The 14,364-nt window shown below is 41.0% G+C and overlaps 2 protein-coding genes across 5 annotated transcripts in view; one reads left to right on the top strand and one right to left on the bottom strand.

The window, feature by feature from the left end:
- Positions 1-2,794, top strand: part of bag2 (BCL2 associated athanogene 2) — a 5,377-nt gene extending 2,583 nt beyond the window's left edge. Inside the window, exon 3 of the mRNA XM_017464988.3 lies at positions 27-2,794. Coding sequence (XP_017320477.1) covers positions 27-421 — 395 coding nt within the window. The 3' untranslated portion in view covers positions 422-2,794. The remainder of the gene's footprint in view (positions 1-26) is intronic.
- On the bottom strand, positions 1,399-14,364 carry rab23 (RAB23, member RAS oncogene family). 4 transcript variants are annotated; one of them, XM_053679482.1, is made up of 8 exons: positions 14,110-14,364; positions 12,567-12,681; positions 10,228-10,454; positions 9,005-9,090; positions 8,568-8,724; positions 8,392-8,474; positions 6,085-6,174; positions 1,399-5,325 (listed from the first exon to the last, which is right to left on the bottom strand). In XM_053679482.1, exons 3-8 carry the CDS (start codon positions 10,380-10,382, stop codon positions 5,186-5,188), a joined length of 711 nt encoding a protein of 236 aa, XP_053535457.1. In that variant the 5' UTR covers positions 10,383-10,454; positions 12,567-12,681; positions 14,110-14,364; the 3' UTR covers positions 1,399-5,185. The 4 variants fall into 4 exon arrangements, with proteins under 4 accessions (XP_053535457.1, XP_017320519.1, XP_017320520.1 ...); XM_017465030.3 differs by lacking the exon at positions 12,567-12,681 and having other exon boundaries at positions 14,110-14,363; XM_017465031.3 differs by lacking the exons at positions 12,567-12,681; positions 14,110-14,364 and adding an exon at positions 10,557-10,839.

Here is a 14,364-nt window from a genome sequence, read left to right as displayed (position 1 = left end):
CACATCCTGCTTCTCTGCACCCCCAGGAGAGCGAGAAGAACTCAGTCTGACTGCTGGTAGACTCATGAGCCGGACGCTGACAGTGACCATCTCGGTGGACACCATCCGAAACCCATTACAGGAAGAGGCGCTGAGGACGGCCATAGCCATCATCGATGAGATCGCTGCTAAAGTGCTCGATGACATGGAGAGCGCGAGGAAGAAGCTGCAGGCCCTTCACGCCGCCTGCCTCACGGAGGCGCCGCTGGTTCCCATTGACCAGAAATTCCAGAGCATTGTGATCAGCTGCGCACTGGAAGACCAGAAGAAAATCAAGCGGCGGCTCGAGACGCTCATACGGAACATGGACAACGCGGAGAAAACCATCAAGATCATGGATAACCAGAAAGTGGACGAGTCCAAAAGTGCCAACGGCAAATGATGACACGGGGTGTGGACAGCAACACCTCTGTGGAGTGCCTAACTGTAGCACGTGCCTTCACTAATCACTGGGATCAGCACAACTTTTCATTTCTAACCACGTGTGCATGTGACATGCTACACTTATAGTCTTATACCGCCATTTTGTTAACTCAATTAAAACGGAAGATCTGAAAATTGTCAATTAATTTAAGTAGTATTCAAGGCAACAGAACGTATCGTACACGTTAAGTCTCCGAGACGTACCACAACTTCTATATGTTATCGGCTAATTCTATTAGTGTTCTACTAACAAAATCCAATTAACGAGTCCTCTGCACCTATCTGAGTCCGATCTGTAGTTGAGACCAATTATGAACTTTCCAGTGTTTTCCAGGGCAGAACAAACCAAATCCCTGGCTTAGGCCACACCCACTTCAGGTTTAAATCCGAATACAGATACGGATAGCATTATATTATTGTAAATTGTACCCCTAATGTTTAGGATGTATCTGGATCTGCACATGGTATGCATACGCTGAGGGTTCAATTTAGACCACGTCTGCCATCATGCTCGAGTGGAATTCTTCATAAGGCTGTTAAGATTGTCATATTACCATATAGAGCAATGCTCGTCACTGTAGCTAAGGAGTGAAACGCTCAACGTGAAGGCGTGTTCGAGAAGCCCTTATAAAAATATAACACTTGAAAGTGTTACTAGTGCAACACGTCGTAATATCTCACAACGTTTACCTCTAAACTTATTACAGTTACAGCTTAACGATCCTGTAAAATTTGAGTGTCTGTCCAGAAAAAGTTTAATTTTTCCATGCCATGTTCCCGGAGTTCATTTTAAATAACTGCTGATGCACAGCGTATTAATGTAGTTCATCCCACATCGTGAAGATCGCTTAGACAGATCTATACAGTACAGGAAAGAAGTTTCCAAGCAAGCATGCTCAAATATTAATATACAAAATATCTTGTTAAATGGAGACAGACAGTTAAAATAGATCCTTTATTTGTAAAATGACTACCATCTACCAGAGCAAAGTGACACCAGATAAGACATGTTCGGGGGAGGAAAAAAAATGATTACAGTGAAGGTTTTTTTTTGTTTGTTTTGTTTTGAAATAAACATTTCTGTGAAATATTTATAGACCAGTCAGTGCAGGAACATTTACTTGAAACGTAAAGTTTACATTTAATATAAAGGCATCATAACCAGATGAGAAAGATGTAGAACCACTATTAGCAGTCGTAACAAATGCAATGTTTTTATATACTCGACATTTTCATGTATGCTCAAGGTTGTGCTCTGTGATAAAGTGACCAGGTATTCTTTTCTTTCTTTTTTTTTTGACAAATAAAGTGCCTTGAATCCATCGTAATGTAGGCTTGAATCTTTATATCCAAAAGAGCGTAAATGATTAGATTACACAGAATTACAAAATACAAAGAGAGCAAGGTCATATAAAGCTCATCACAACTGTAAACATATTGCTGGTCATTGTGGCTAAGTACCGTCGATACACATTCATACATGAAATCATATGCAAGGCATGCATGTTGTGCGTAAATGTAAAAAAATAAAACAAGCCAGACGGATTGAGTGTTTTATACATTTTCATGTATGCTGAGCGGAAATGGGTGATTTCCTCATTGCTTTAGAGACTGATCAAGGATTAATCCGAAATTATACAATAGAATCGAGTCCTGATTACAAACGAACATTATCTTAGTGAAGTATCTTCCAGTATTCACTGTGCTTTTAAGTCAAGCCCTCAGAAGCTTCTGCAAGCAAGAGCTTTAACCCTCAACTGCTCAACCCCCGGGTTTATATTGCATTCGGTCTCAATTGTTCAGTCATTACTTTGGAGAAAATCATCTACCAAATGAACAAGTGTACAAGAGTCTCCCAAAGTTTAGTTATACAAGAACAACAGTTGAACATGACGAAGGTCCAATTCAGAGAAAGGACTGTATGGACACAGAAATCCGATCTTATCACAAATCAGACGAGCCACTTTCATATGCAGTCCTAGATTGGATATACCCGATCGGATAAATGACCATGAGACATGAAAGTGAACGGTAACGGAATTCATGTGGCCCATTAAGACACGTGTAAACAGCAATGGAGGACAAACAATGGGGACTATATTGAGTGGAAGGAATCTACAGAAACCAAGTATTCGATGTGTGCGTTTGAAGGGACAGGTGTGTTCACAACCACCAGTGACCAACAATCGGTCTCTAATGAGGACCTTCGAGACGTCAAAATCAGAATTGTGCAAAGAAGTTTGCAGTGATTGCTCTAAGTGTAATGTCTGAAGTGGCAGATCGTTTAGAGCCATGGATCTCAAACTGGGTTCTGTGAAGTATAGCCAGTGGGTCAGGGACTTTTTTTTTCACATTTCAACAAAATGTGTCCTATGAGTAGAATGTTCAGGAGAAAAAACGCTCCATGGCTTCAATGAATAGTCAAAATAGGATTGTACACTTAATTATTGAGCCTAATATCCGAAGAGTTGGATTACACCTTCTCACCATCCACTTTAAAGGCAACACCTATCCAATCAGCCAATCAGTGAACCAGAAGCGCAATATATATCCAGTCACCACCGGCCTGAACAAGGCAGTTGTGTCCACGGATTCCAGCTGTTGATACCAAATTCTGATCCCAATGAACTGAGATTCATCAGACCAGGCGAGTTTTTCCCAATCTTCCACAGCACTAATGCTCACTCAATGCACTTTGTTTTTCCACACTATTGTGTGTAAACTCCTGAGACGTGTCGTGCGTGAAAATCCCAGGTGGTCAAGTTGACCAGATCCCAGAGAGAATATCCATCCATCCACCCATCCATCAATCCATCCATCCATCCATCTTCTGTACCGCTTATCCAACACAGGGTCACAGGGGAACCTGGAGCCTATCCCAGGTGGGGGCCACCCTGGACGGGGTGCCAACCATCGCAGGGAACAATCGCACACACATTCACACACTATGGACAATTTGGAGAAAATGCCAATCAGCCTAGAACACGTCTTCAGACTTGGGGAGGAAACCGGAGTACCCTGAAGACACCCCTGAAGCACGGGGACAACATACGAACTCAACACGCACACAGGGCAGAGGTGGCATTCGAACTTCCAACTCCAGAAGTGCGAGGCAAACATGCTAACCCACAATGTAAGCCCACCCTCCCCCTCCAATTAACCCCCACCCAAACCCAGAGAGAACAGTTTCTGAAAAACTTTTTCGAGCCCATCTGGCACCAACAGCCATTGAAATCACATTCACCGAGCTCACATTGTCCTTATTCTAATGTTTGATATGAACATTAACTGAAGCTCTTGACCTGTATCTACATGATTTTATGCACTACGCTGCTGCCACATGTCTCGCTGATTACATAATTGCAGGAATAGATAGTCATGTCTATATTGGGGGGATTATTTATTTATTATCTATTACAATTATAGGGGTCTCAAGCTGATTTGCAGGGAATTTTAAACCCAGGAGTGTGAATGTACTGAAGATAACACGTCACGTCACTAATTTTACCCAGCATACTAATGTTCATTCAGTTAACCATCAATAACAATTCAAATGAGGCTTTAACAGAGACATACAGTGTATTCCACTGTTCACGTGAAATATTCTGTACCATTAGTGTTTACAAGCAGCAGAACTGAACATCGTATCGTATCGATACTGAAGTCTGGACGGGTCCTATGCTTACGCTGAGCATTACTGAACTCTAGTGTTGGTCATGACGAGCTGCACGTTTATCTGCGAGCATCTTTTAATCTCATCACACTACGATATTATTCAAAGTCTGGTCACGTTCTCTGAAGTTAAAATTTTTCTAACGATATTTACATTTCTTACAAGTACATACAGCTTAAAAACTTTTTCTTTTTGGCACTGTGTTAATGCTATGGTTTAGAGACGACGTCTTCGCTTACAAAAATATCTTTTTTTTTTTAGTACTTAATTATTTTTTTATGGAAAGATGTGTTACCAAATCATACACCTCCACACACACATTGCACAGAAGAGAGAGGGGAAAAAAACAACAACAAAACAGTCCAGTGCACGAATGGTTTGAGTAAAAATTATGTGCGTTATGAGGAATCATGTTAATGTTAGTGTGTGTTAGTTACCCTGCGCTACACCGTATAAAGTCACACACAGTCTTACTTTCTAGATCTATTTCCGTTTAACATCGGTTTGAAAAATACGCTCATAATCCAAATCAAGGGGTCCGAGTCAAGATACTTATAACAATTTCAAAAAAGGGGTTTTATTCTGAAAAAAGGTAACTTCCTCTTGTCGATTGTGTAAAAAAAAAAAAAAAAATATTATAATAATAAAAATCGTAAATCTACTTTGATAGTTGGCTGTGATAAAGCAAGACAAGCTGCTTAATCATCATCCCAAAGCCCTGATCAAAACGTACGTGTTAAAAAGGAGTGTCACAAACCATTGCTGCTTTACAACCAACAGGGAACACGTATTCCCACAATTCCACCGTTACAAATACATCCGGCGTTACTTCTACGATCACGTAACATGAGACTCATCCACAGGAATCAGAGACATGTAACGAAACCACGGTGTGTGGAAAAGCTGACCTCAGTTTAAACGCCACCTCCGCACCGACAGCGTTTACACCGAGACGTAGCCTTTTATGGACTCTGGTTAGTGTCGACGTTGATGCATGTCACCCCGGACCTACAAGGCAAACAAGGCATAACGCATATACGAGGAGACGTTCTAGAGAAGTCTGCAGCTACCGAATGGGATTTTATTCTTCTTAGTTCTCTGCTTGTTCGGTCGCAGGTTGATGACCTCACGGCCGTTGAGATCGCTGCAGTTCTGGTTCGGCTGGTTGCCGCTGCTAGTGTTGAATACGCCTAAAAAGGTGAAGCAAACAGATTAGTATTGACTGATTTCTCAAGATCCCAATGTGGTGATAATGTTCTTTCAACAAAATGTCAAGTCAGATGTCCACAAACAACGTGGATATGTGCGTTGCATACTTTTCAACAAGAAGTTAAAATGTAGTAGTATAACGTCTCCTGAAAGCTAAAGACAAGTAGGAAAAAAAAAAAGATGGAATAGATTATTTATCTATAATGTCATGGCCTGAAGCGGTTTATTCCTCGTATACCACAGCAAGTTTCCAACAAATACTATTTCTGCAAAGCAGAAAGCCTTCTGATTACTTTCCCTTCCATAATACAGAAAGCTTCACCATAGCTATATGTTACGTCACAATAAGTATGTTTCCATCCAAGGTGCGAATTTAACTTGGGTGAAAAAAATGGAATATTGCTTAAAACATTTTTGAATGAAACACCGTTTCCTTCCCACACGTTCGAAAGAACACGTCACTTCCGGGGAAACTGTAGCAAAATATTGATACTTTTTGAGCCAACTATCCAATTATATGATTTGTTGAGGCAAAGTCACATGACTTTGACATTTTGACAAAAATGACAAATTGACATTTTGTGATATTACAAGTCCCCGTGTATGAGCTGTTACTATAGAAACGACAACGTATTAGAACGGGCACATTAATGTAAACCTTAATGTCATTAAACGGTTGAATTTATACCATGAAAACGCAGATGATGGATAAATAAATGAACATCACTTTTATTTCTTACCAATTTTATTGCTTGATGTGTGAACGACAGGATCTTCGGCTGTCTGTTGCTTCAGTCGTTGCAGGTATTTTTCCGCTAGATATTTAAAAACTACACCACAGAATAACAGTACAATTACAGTAGAGAAAGAGCACAGTAATACGCTAGTGAGAGTAGGATCACATTTAACTCTCAGGATAGATCAACCAAACAGTGTTCTGTGAAGTTGGCAGTAGAGCTGGATGATGCTCATCATTTTCACTAATATCCCTCTGTCACTTTTCTTAAGACTACATGGATTATATAGCACATACAGGATTTGGCAGAATTCATTTTTTTAGAATATATGTTCCTCTGTATATTGTGTTAATTTTTGCGATCGCAAAATTGTGAAATCCTGAAGGGACTGACTATAGTTTCACTGCAGCAACACTGTATATACAGCCTTACTGCTACTGCTTACTAAAATACTTGCTGCTATTTAATCTATATGTACTTTTTTCCCCACTTGTTTTATTAGGACTGTGTATAATAAAGCAAATTTGACACATTTGAGTAACGGATTATCCAAAACATGTTGCTTTATACCGTGTCCTGAAACACAGGTGAATATGAAATTTAGCAACACTGTTAACCTTTATGTATAATGTTATTAACCTGGACAGATGAACGTTATGTAACTAGGCTTGACTTCAAGGGCGTAACCATGGTATGGACAAAACATATCAAACATCCAAAGTTTGATACTGAAAATTCGCATATTTAGAACATAGTTTTAGGATGTGATTTCTGAGCGATAGAAGCTCCCACAGCATGGGGAAATTGTAGGGTGCTGTGGACGTCCTGTGGGCAGATGTATTCTCTGCTCCATAACCTACCATGAAACCTACTACACCAAGTAGAGGCGAGTTAAGACGTGTGCAGGCAAACCACACACGCTAACGTTTAAACACGCACTCACGACTTTTAAACAAACTCAGAAGGGATGGCTACCTATGAATCTAAATTCAACACTATATATGTTGTAAATACAATTTCTCCACGGATGCTTCCAGGCAATGCTGTGCTGCCTGCATTGTGACCAGGTACCATTATTTTCCCAGAAGAGCAATGACTGACTTAGATGATCATTTTAATTTGATAAACTGAATATTCTGTTTGTGTAACTGGTGTCATTTATTGTGTTAATGTCATCATGCTGTTTAGCTTGCTGTGTAATAAGTGTACAACAATATATAGTGGTAACCTGAAACGTTAGCTATGTAAAGGGTACTGCAGTTTTCTTTTCGTAATTCTAAAGACAAACTGCCATAACTAGTTCTGAATGGATAACTACAATATGGCCACAACTCAGAGTTCCATATCTCTCGTTGCCAAGCTAGCACATCTCAGCATTATGCTGAGCCTTATATTTGTAAAATCACTTAGTTATCCTTCCCCCACGAAATGGTGCGCAACTTTCCTCACTTTCACTCGCATTTATAACAGTCTGTCACAACGTGAGGGTTCACAACCAACTCGGCGGGAGGATATGCAAGTGAATGTAAAGTTATTGGTCAAAAACTGGAACTGACGTTAGCCTAGACTACTTCGTGGGCATGCAAATATCAAAAGTTAATTGACCTTTTTAAGAACAAACCAAGCCAAGGTATGATGCCTTCTATACTAAGCTAAGGTTACCTACTATTTAGGGATCTAGTTACTTACTGTCTGAAAAAAAGCTTGTATGTTCTGCTACAGTTTTCTACACTTGGTTGCTGTCTCCATTTCTTACAGACTGAGCTGCTAAAATATATCTACGAACTTGTGTTGAGTATGGCGCATCCAAGTGTACAATTGCGGCGGGGGTGGGGCACACAGCTATTTTCCTTAACAAACGGAAATATATTAAAAAGGAATAGACATAAATAAATAAAATAGATGAAGAAAAGACAGATCTGTTGGCAGGGTTCATTAAAGCGGGACATATAGAAAAATATTTTGCACTGTATATTGGGGGGACAGATTGGTATTTCTCCCCAAAGAATGCGTGGGTACGCCCATTATTGACTTCCTTCAGCACTAGCATTACAGCAGTATGTATATTTTTCCCCCACTTCTGTTTTGAATTAGTTAGCTATTAAAAATAAACGCCACATCAGTTGGCAATTCTTCATATGGTTATTATGAAGGTATAATAAACTCATGATTCTTAATGTAACTAACTGTTGATGTGTCATTTTATTGACTGTACTAAGATGTACAGCGATGTCATTTCATTCACTCGGTTTCACTCTCTGTCCGATCCTGTAACATATTCAGTCGTGTTACTGTCACAGCGTTACACACCTTCGTTGACGTTGAGATCTTCTTTCACAGAGGCCCGATAAAATCTCAGCTTGAGCTTCTTAGCGAGACCCTCGGCTTCCTCGCTGCAATGGCAAGAGAGTGCTAAACGTTGACGCGACGTGAATGACAAACGATTACAGTATACTACTAATTCTACACTGAAGGGCCGGTCTTACGTTTTTATCAGCGTGTCGTCCAGGAGGTCGATTTTGTTCTGCACCAGAACAGTTGGAATGTCTCCAACTTCCATCTCCACTTTCTCCCTCCAGCTGCTGATGGCCTCGAATGACTCTCTGTCCGTTGTGGAGAAGACGAGTACACACGCCTGGGCACCTACAAAGTGTACATGAACAAAACAAAAGAAAAAGAAAAAGAAAAGAAAGAAAACTTTATTTGATAATAGCTTTATTTAATAAAGAAGGGGTTGAGGGGTGTTGGTATTCAAAAGTGCAGAACATATGTGCAATAAACCAATAATTATTCCTTACGCATTATTCATTATTAATTATTCATGGATAAGTGTTCTGCTAGGGAACAGGTGGAAAAAAATAATAATGCAGAGTCCTTTCAAATTTGCTGAGCACTTTAAAACGGTCTCCCTGGCCAACCTTACCTCGGTAATAAGCCTTAGTGATTGCATCAAACTCCTCCTGACCTGCTGTGTCCCACAACATCAACCGCACATCCTCGTCGTTTACTCTGAAACACAAGTGAACCAGAAGTTCACACATCAGCAAAGCAAGGACGTGTGTGGAACATAAAAAGCGTAAAAATCCTAACTAAGGTTAACACGGTTAAAAAGCGAGTAACTGTGCAGACACAGCTGCACTGTGCATTTAGTGGATATGACTTGAACTATAGACAACTAAGCAAGAATTAACTGCTCCCCTTTACACTTACCGAGCTGCATTACACTGTATATTTTCATATATCTGATCCATTTTGCAGTCCTACAGGCTTGCTTGTTATATCCATTCCTACAACAGCCGTCACTTATTGATTTCCCTGGCACTTTATCAGGATCGGACAAACCCATGAGTTTGCCACGGATTTTTCCCCTCGCTGATGGGGTCTTCTAGAAGAAATACTTCGTTGTTTTAACCTACATGCATAGCTTAATAAGAGGATCAATATTAAACAAGCTCAACAATACGTTTAATTTGAAACTAATATGGGATGAAGAAATTCACACTCAAACTTAAAAAGAAAACCCCATTTTGAAAAATCTCATACTACACACTTTTATGGAACCCTGCACACATCAGCAATAATTTATAACGATTACAAACACTGGGTTAGCTGTTAAAATGTTCTTTAAACCTTACACTTGGGAAACGTTGTGGATCCCCCCCCCGTAATCCATGTTAAATAATTCATTTCCGAATCGGCACGGCTCTGACAGCATGACGTCGGTTTAGTAAGTTTTCGCTGTTGATTGTTGCAGGTTTGAGTCAGAATCTTTAAGTTTTAATCACAACAGCCTCGGAGTTATTTAAGGTGAAGCCACGGAAATCATGACGTCGTATATGAAACCTTTGGCAGCTTGAAGGACTAATCACAGAAAGAAGCGCTGATCCAGTGCCGTTAATCAGGTGAAGGGGGGGAAAAACTATTACTCTAAGCCTTTCTGGAGTACATGACAGGTTTATAAAAGAGAGCCATGTCTACAAAAGCTGATTCAGAATAAATAGCAGGGAAAACTGGAAACCCAGACATCCACTGATGACTAAGACAGTGGAAAGCAGAGCTCATAAAAAAATTAAATAAATAAAAAAGCCCCATAAACCAGTTTCAGAGCAATATGGCTGAGCAAACAGAGCACAGACATGCACTTACACTATCTGTCTTTCCAGGAAGTCGACACCAATGGTCTTCTTATAGTCCTTGGTGAAGATGCCCTTGCAGTATCTCTGGATCATACTCGATTTGCCTACAGCGCCGTTGCCCACGACCACCACCTTGATGGCCACCTCCATATCCTCTTCCAACATGGCTGCAAGCTCGGCTGGAAAACTCGCGCCTCGCGCACGCTCGGCTTATAATCGTCTCACGTGAAGTCTTCCCTGTTTGGAACAGATTTAAGAAAGCTTTTCAGCAGCGTCCTCAGATATTCACAGGCTATTCTTTATGGCAGGAGAAAAACACGACCAACATGGAAAAATTACATGCTGATGTCACGAGAGCTTGAATATCTAGGGTCAACCGTTCTGCCCGTTTGTTTCCTACTGCAGGACTGAGCTGTCTGCTCTAGGGTGTGGTCCACAAGGCGTAATTTCCCCAGAGCCCACGATACGCTTCACACAGTTTTGATTCTGGGTACGAGGAGAAAATGTGCACACGGTATATACAAGAAGTGCTTCTGGAGGTTTTAGGCAAGTAGATGCATGTTATTTATACACGACTGGTACATTTCCACTTCTTGACTCGGCTCACTTTTTGGGGGTTTTCCACTGTCGATAGTACCTGGTACCTTGTACGGTTGAGGTTCCGAGCCGATCGTAAATGTGAGCCAGGCGCTGAGGGAGTAGAGAATTCTCCTTAACGAGTGGTTCTGTATTGTGCCTGAATAAACGCATGTCATTTAATACAGACTTTGTGTATGGCAATATTCCAATAATCGAAAGTTATGTATTATTTATCTCATTACAGATGAAATTACAACAAAGGTTTCGGTCTTAGAATTTCACATCCTGCTTGTTACCGATTTCCAAACAGGCGTTTATCGAAGTCACTCCTTAGTCGTATCGAGCGCTACATAGGATCTGGAACAGCGTTATTTTACTTCCTTAATAGGGAACGTGTTCAGTGAACAGGAAAGGCTTTTCTGTACGGGGCTTCGATAATACATTATTCCTGCGTGAAAGCGTGTAGAAGTTGGCGCCCGCGTCGAGGCTGCACTAAACCTCGTTGGAAAAGTAAAGCGAGCCGAGCCGAGTCGTGTTGAGCCGTACCGTGCTGTGGAAAAGTAGCGAATTTCTACAGATGTCCTCCAGCAGCATTGCCTCATTCCAGGCGTATGCCCCGAAACCACAGAAAGAACAACAATTAAGGAATTTGAGCTTTTTGTTTCCTTAGCAAAGACGTGCAGAGACCTTTGTAGAAAGACTTCCTGATAATTTCACCTAATTTTTTTTTTTTTTTTAATGTATTTTTATTTTCTTTCCCTTGTTGTGAAACACACTTGTCCACCAGGCAACTACAAATTAAACATCTAAAAGTCTATTATGTTCTCACTTATTTTACAATTAGGGGGGGGCTCCCAACAAAATGTTACACAGCACATTAACCCTCCAATTTATGTGATGAAATTGCACTACAATTAGCCTAATGATCAATTCTAAAAAGAAGAGTTGTGCACACTGCCCTGACAAACAAGAAAGGAACAAAACAAACCACAGGAGAGACATTAGGACACTGGAGAGACCACACTGCTTGCATATTCAGTTACATTACAGAGGCCTCTTGACTCTTGTCTCATAGAAAGGTAACTAAATACAGCAGGACGGTCTGACGCAGCAACGATACCCACAGGAGCACTTCACTAGCCAGGAACGCGAGAGGGAACTCACACTGTTTAGTTGTAACGAAGACAAGCGTCCATGCAGTGTTGGAATAAAGTACAGAGAGAAAAGTTAAACATATTTAAGAACAAACTTAACTACAGTTGATGTGTCATCATGCTCCATTTCTGTGTCATAACAAGGACTCCATGAACACGGGTGTTATTCGGTTGTCCCTCTCGGGGAACCATTAAAAGGTTCAATCTGAAACAGTTCAGAGTAGAACACTTCTTTTAGAAAGCTAAAGCCCTGTTTTTCTGAGAGTGCACATGGACACTCCGGATGCTGCGGCCCGGAGTACAGCGCTTTGCTCAAGGACATTTAATCATCAGTAATCATCTGGGATACGGCGAAATCGCCAGATCTCTCGAGTCATAGCCAAGCTCTCTCGGAGTCTCTCCAAGGCACATCCTTTAAGTTTCCAAAAAGTTCACATGAGGATTAGCAGATGAAGGGAGCATGATGCAACTTAACTGTACCTGACACCATTATAAGAATAGTGTCTTTTGTCACAGTAGCTGGACTTCCAGCATTCTTCATTTTAGTGCAGGGAAAATGCTCAGAAATGAAGATTCACAAGCACATTCTGAACTTCTAAGGTCAGATGACACTCACTGGAGGTTCAAAGATGTTAGGATGTCATTGCAAACAGCTGGAAGGTGGGGCCGACAGCTGTTCAGCTTCAGATAAGTCGCCTTCAGACTCAGCATTCGCACGTGACAAGAAATTCCTGGAAAACAGGATGCGATGTCTACCACACCTGCACATTCAACAAGCCAAAACCTTTCTGGAGCATATTGGCCAAGATGACAAGTTGTTGATGCCACTATTAGCATGAAAGTGTTATAAACTGACTGCTTTGCATTTGCATTGCATTGATCCCTCTGACCAACCACTGATCTCCGTTGTTCCCTCTGACCAACCACTGATATTTGTTGATCCCTCTGACCAACCACTGATCACCTTTGTACCTTCTGACTAATCAAAGAAAAACTGGAATGTTGGTGTGGTGAAGTTTTTTTGTTAGGAGATATTTATTTAGCATTTTATTACGAGAGGTCTCAGGAGTTTTCTCCGCGTTTTGACTGGTCACTGTGCTTTGCGAAGTTTCTCAGCTCAGGAAAGTCTTCAGAACAGGGGAAAGTTCACGCTCTCTGGTTTCTCAGTAAAGTGTTTTTTTTTTTTTAAACAGCGAGAGAGTGCGAGAGACAGAAACCAAGATTCTGGGTAGAGAATCACTGTTTATCACTAGTATAACTAACTAATGAGTCTCTCGGACGTTCTATACAATTAACTCTAACGATAAACTGTTACAATGTACAACACTGCAACCTTCATCACATCGCTCAGCTATACGTACACCACCACGCTCCAGACCGGGGTTTATATCAAACTAATCCACTCTGCATCACACCGCTGTAGGATTCTCCACATATCCACACACTGTTGTTTATTACGCTGCGCCATACTCAGTTTCTATCATGATGAAACTCTATTCTCTCCCAAATGTCTTGAGAAAACCATGTAATACATTTTGATCATGATAAAGTTATTATTAAAACCATACAACCAATATGTAAATGTGTCTGTGACGTCATCGGGTGTCTTTTTGAGCGTGCATTAGCTACTTTCCCCTGACAGAAAGACTTGACTTTCAACAGTAATGGTCATGTGTGTATGAACAGGTGGTGATGAGGGGTGTGTGTGTGGCTCTACTCCTGACATGCCACCAAGCAACGTGTAACCAAGGAAGTGTATGTGTGTATATGTGTGTTTACTTATCTAAATGAAAGCAGTGGAAACTCTGTCCTGTAGTGTGTGTGTGTGTGTGTGTGTGTGTTTGTGAGTACAGTATACAGTGTGTAATCATATTAAGGCGAAATATAAACATATTTAAGGGGAGACGTGTTCAATTGTTTAGGAGAGAGGACCAGGTCTTGTGTGAGGAAGCAGGCGGTGTAAGAGTGTTAAACACAGAGGACAAATACACTGATTAATAACCGACAGTCTGTAGTTAACCTTAGCTAGCTCACATACCTACAATGACTAGCAGCCAAGCTAACGGCTTTCCCCACACCGGGCTCTGCGTTCAATTCATTGGCAGAGTTATTTAACGCGTATAAAACTAAATAACTGGGAATTACACATCTCGCCTTACCTGCTCTCAACGTTAACGGTTTCTCTTCCCGCTACATTCTTGAGTTTGGACCGAAGCGCAAACCGCGTTCATGGACCCGCCGGAGCTCCGGTGTCGCAAAACGTCGCAAATCTCCGCAGTTTAAATCGTTCGATCTGCTGTTATGCGACTGCTCCTACTAAGCATCTACATATAGTGTAAATATTCTAGATGCGCTTGTCTATAACCTGATGTGCTTTCTTTCCCACCAGTGTTCTTAGAAAAGCCCCGCCTCCT

The sequence above is a fragment of the Ictalurus punctatus genome, chromosome 3 (genome assembly GCF_001660625.3).
Source record: "Ictalurus punctatus breed USDA103 chromosome 3, Coco_2.0, whole genome shotgun sequence".
NCBI lineage: Eukaryota > Metazoa > Chordata > Actinopteri > Siluriformes > Ictaluridae > Ictalurus > Ictalurus punctatus.
The sequence above is the reverse complement of the archived record's forward strand: the minus strand, read 5'-3'. Positions and strand labels throughout refer to the sequence as shown.

Coding starts and splice junctions, on each gene's coding strand:
- rab23 (XM_053679482.1), bottom strand. CDS start 10,382: ATGTTGGAAGAGGATATGGAGGTGGCCATCAAGGTGGTGGTCGTGGGC. Junction 9,091..10,227: donor TTCCTGGAAAGACAGATAGT/GTAAGTGCATGT, acceptor CTTGTGTTTCAG/AGTAAACGACGAGGATGTGC. Junction 8,725..9,004: donor CACTAAGGCTTATTACCGAG/GTAAGGTTGGCC, acceptor TACACTTTGTAG/GTGCCCAGGCGTGTGTACTC.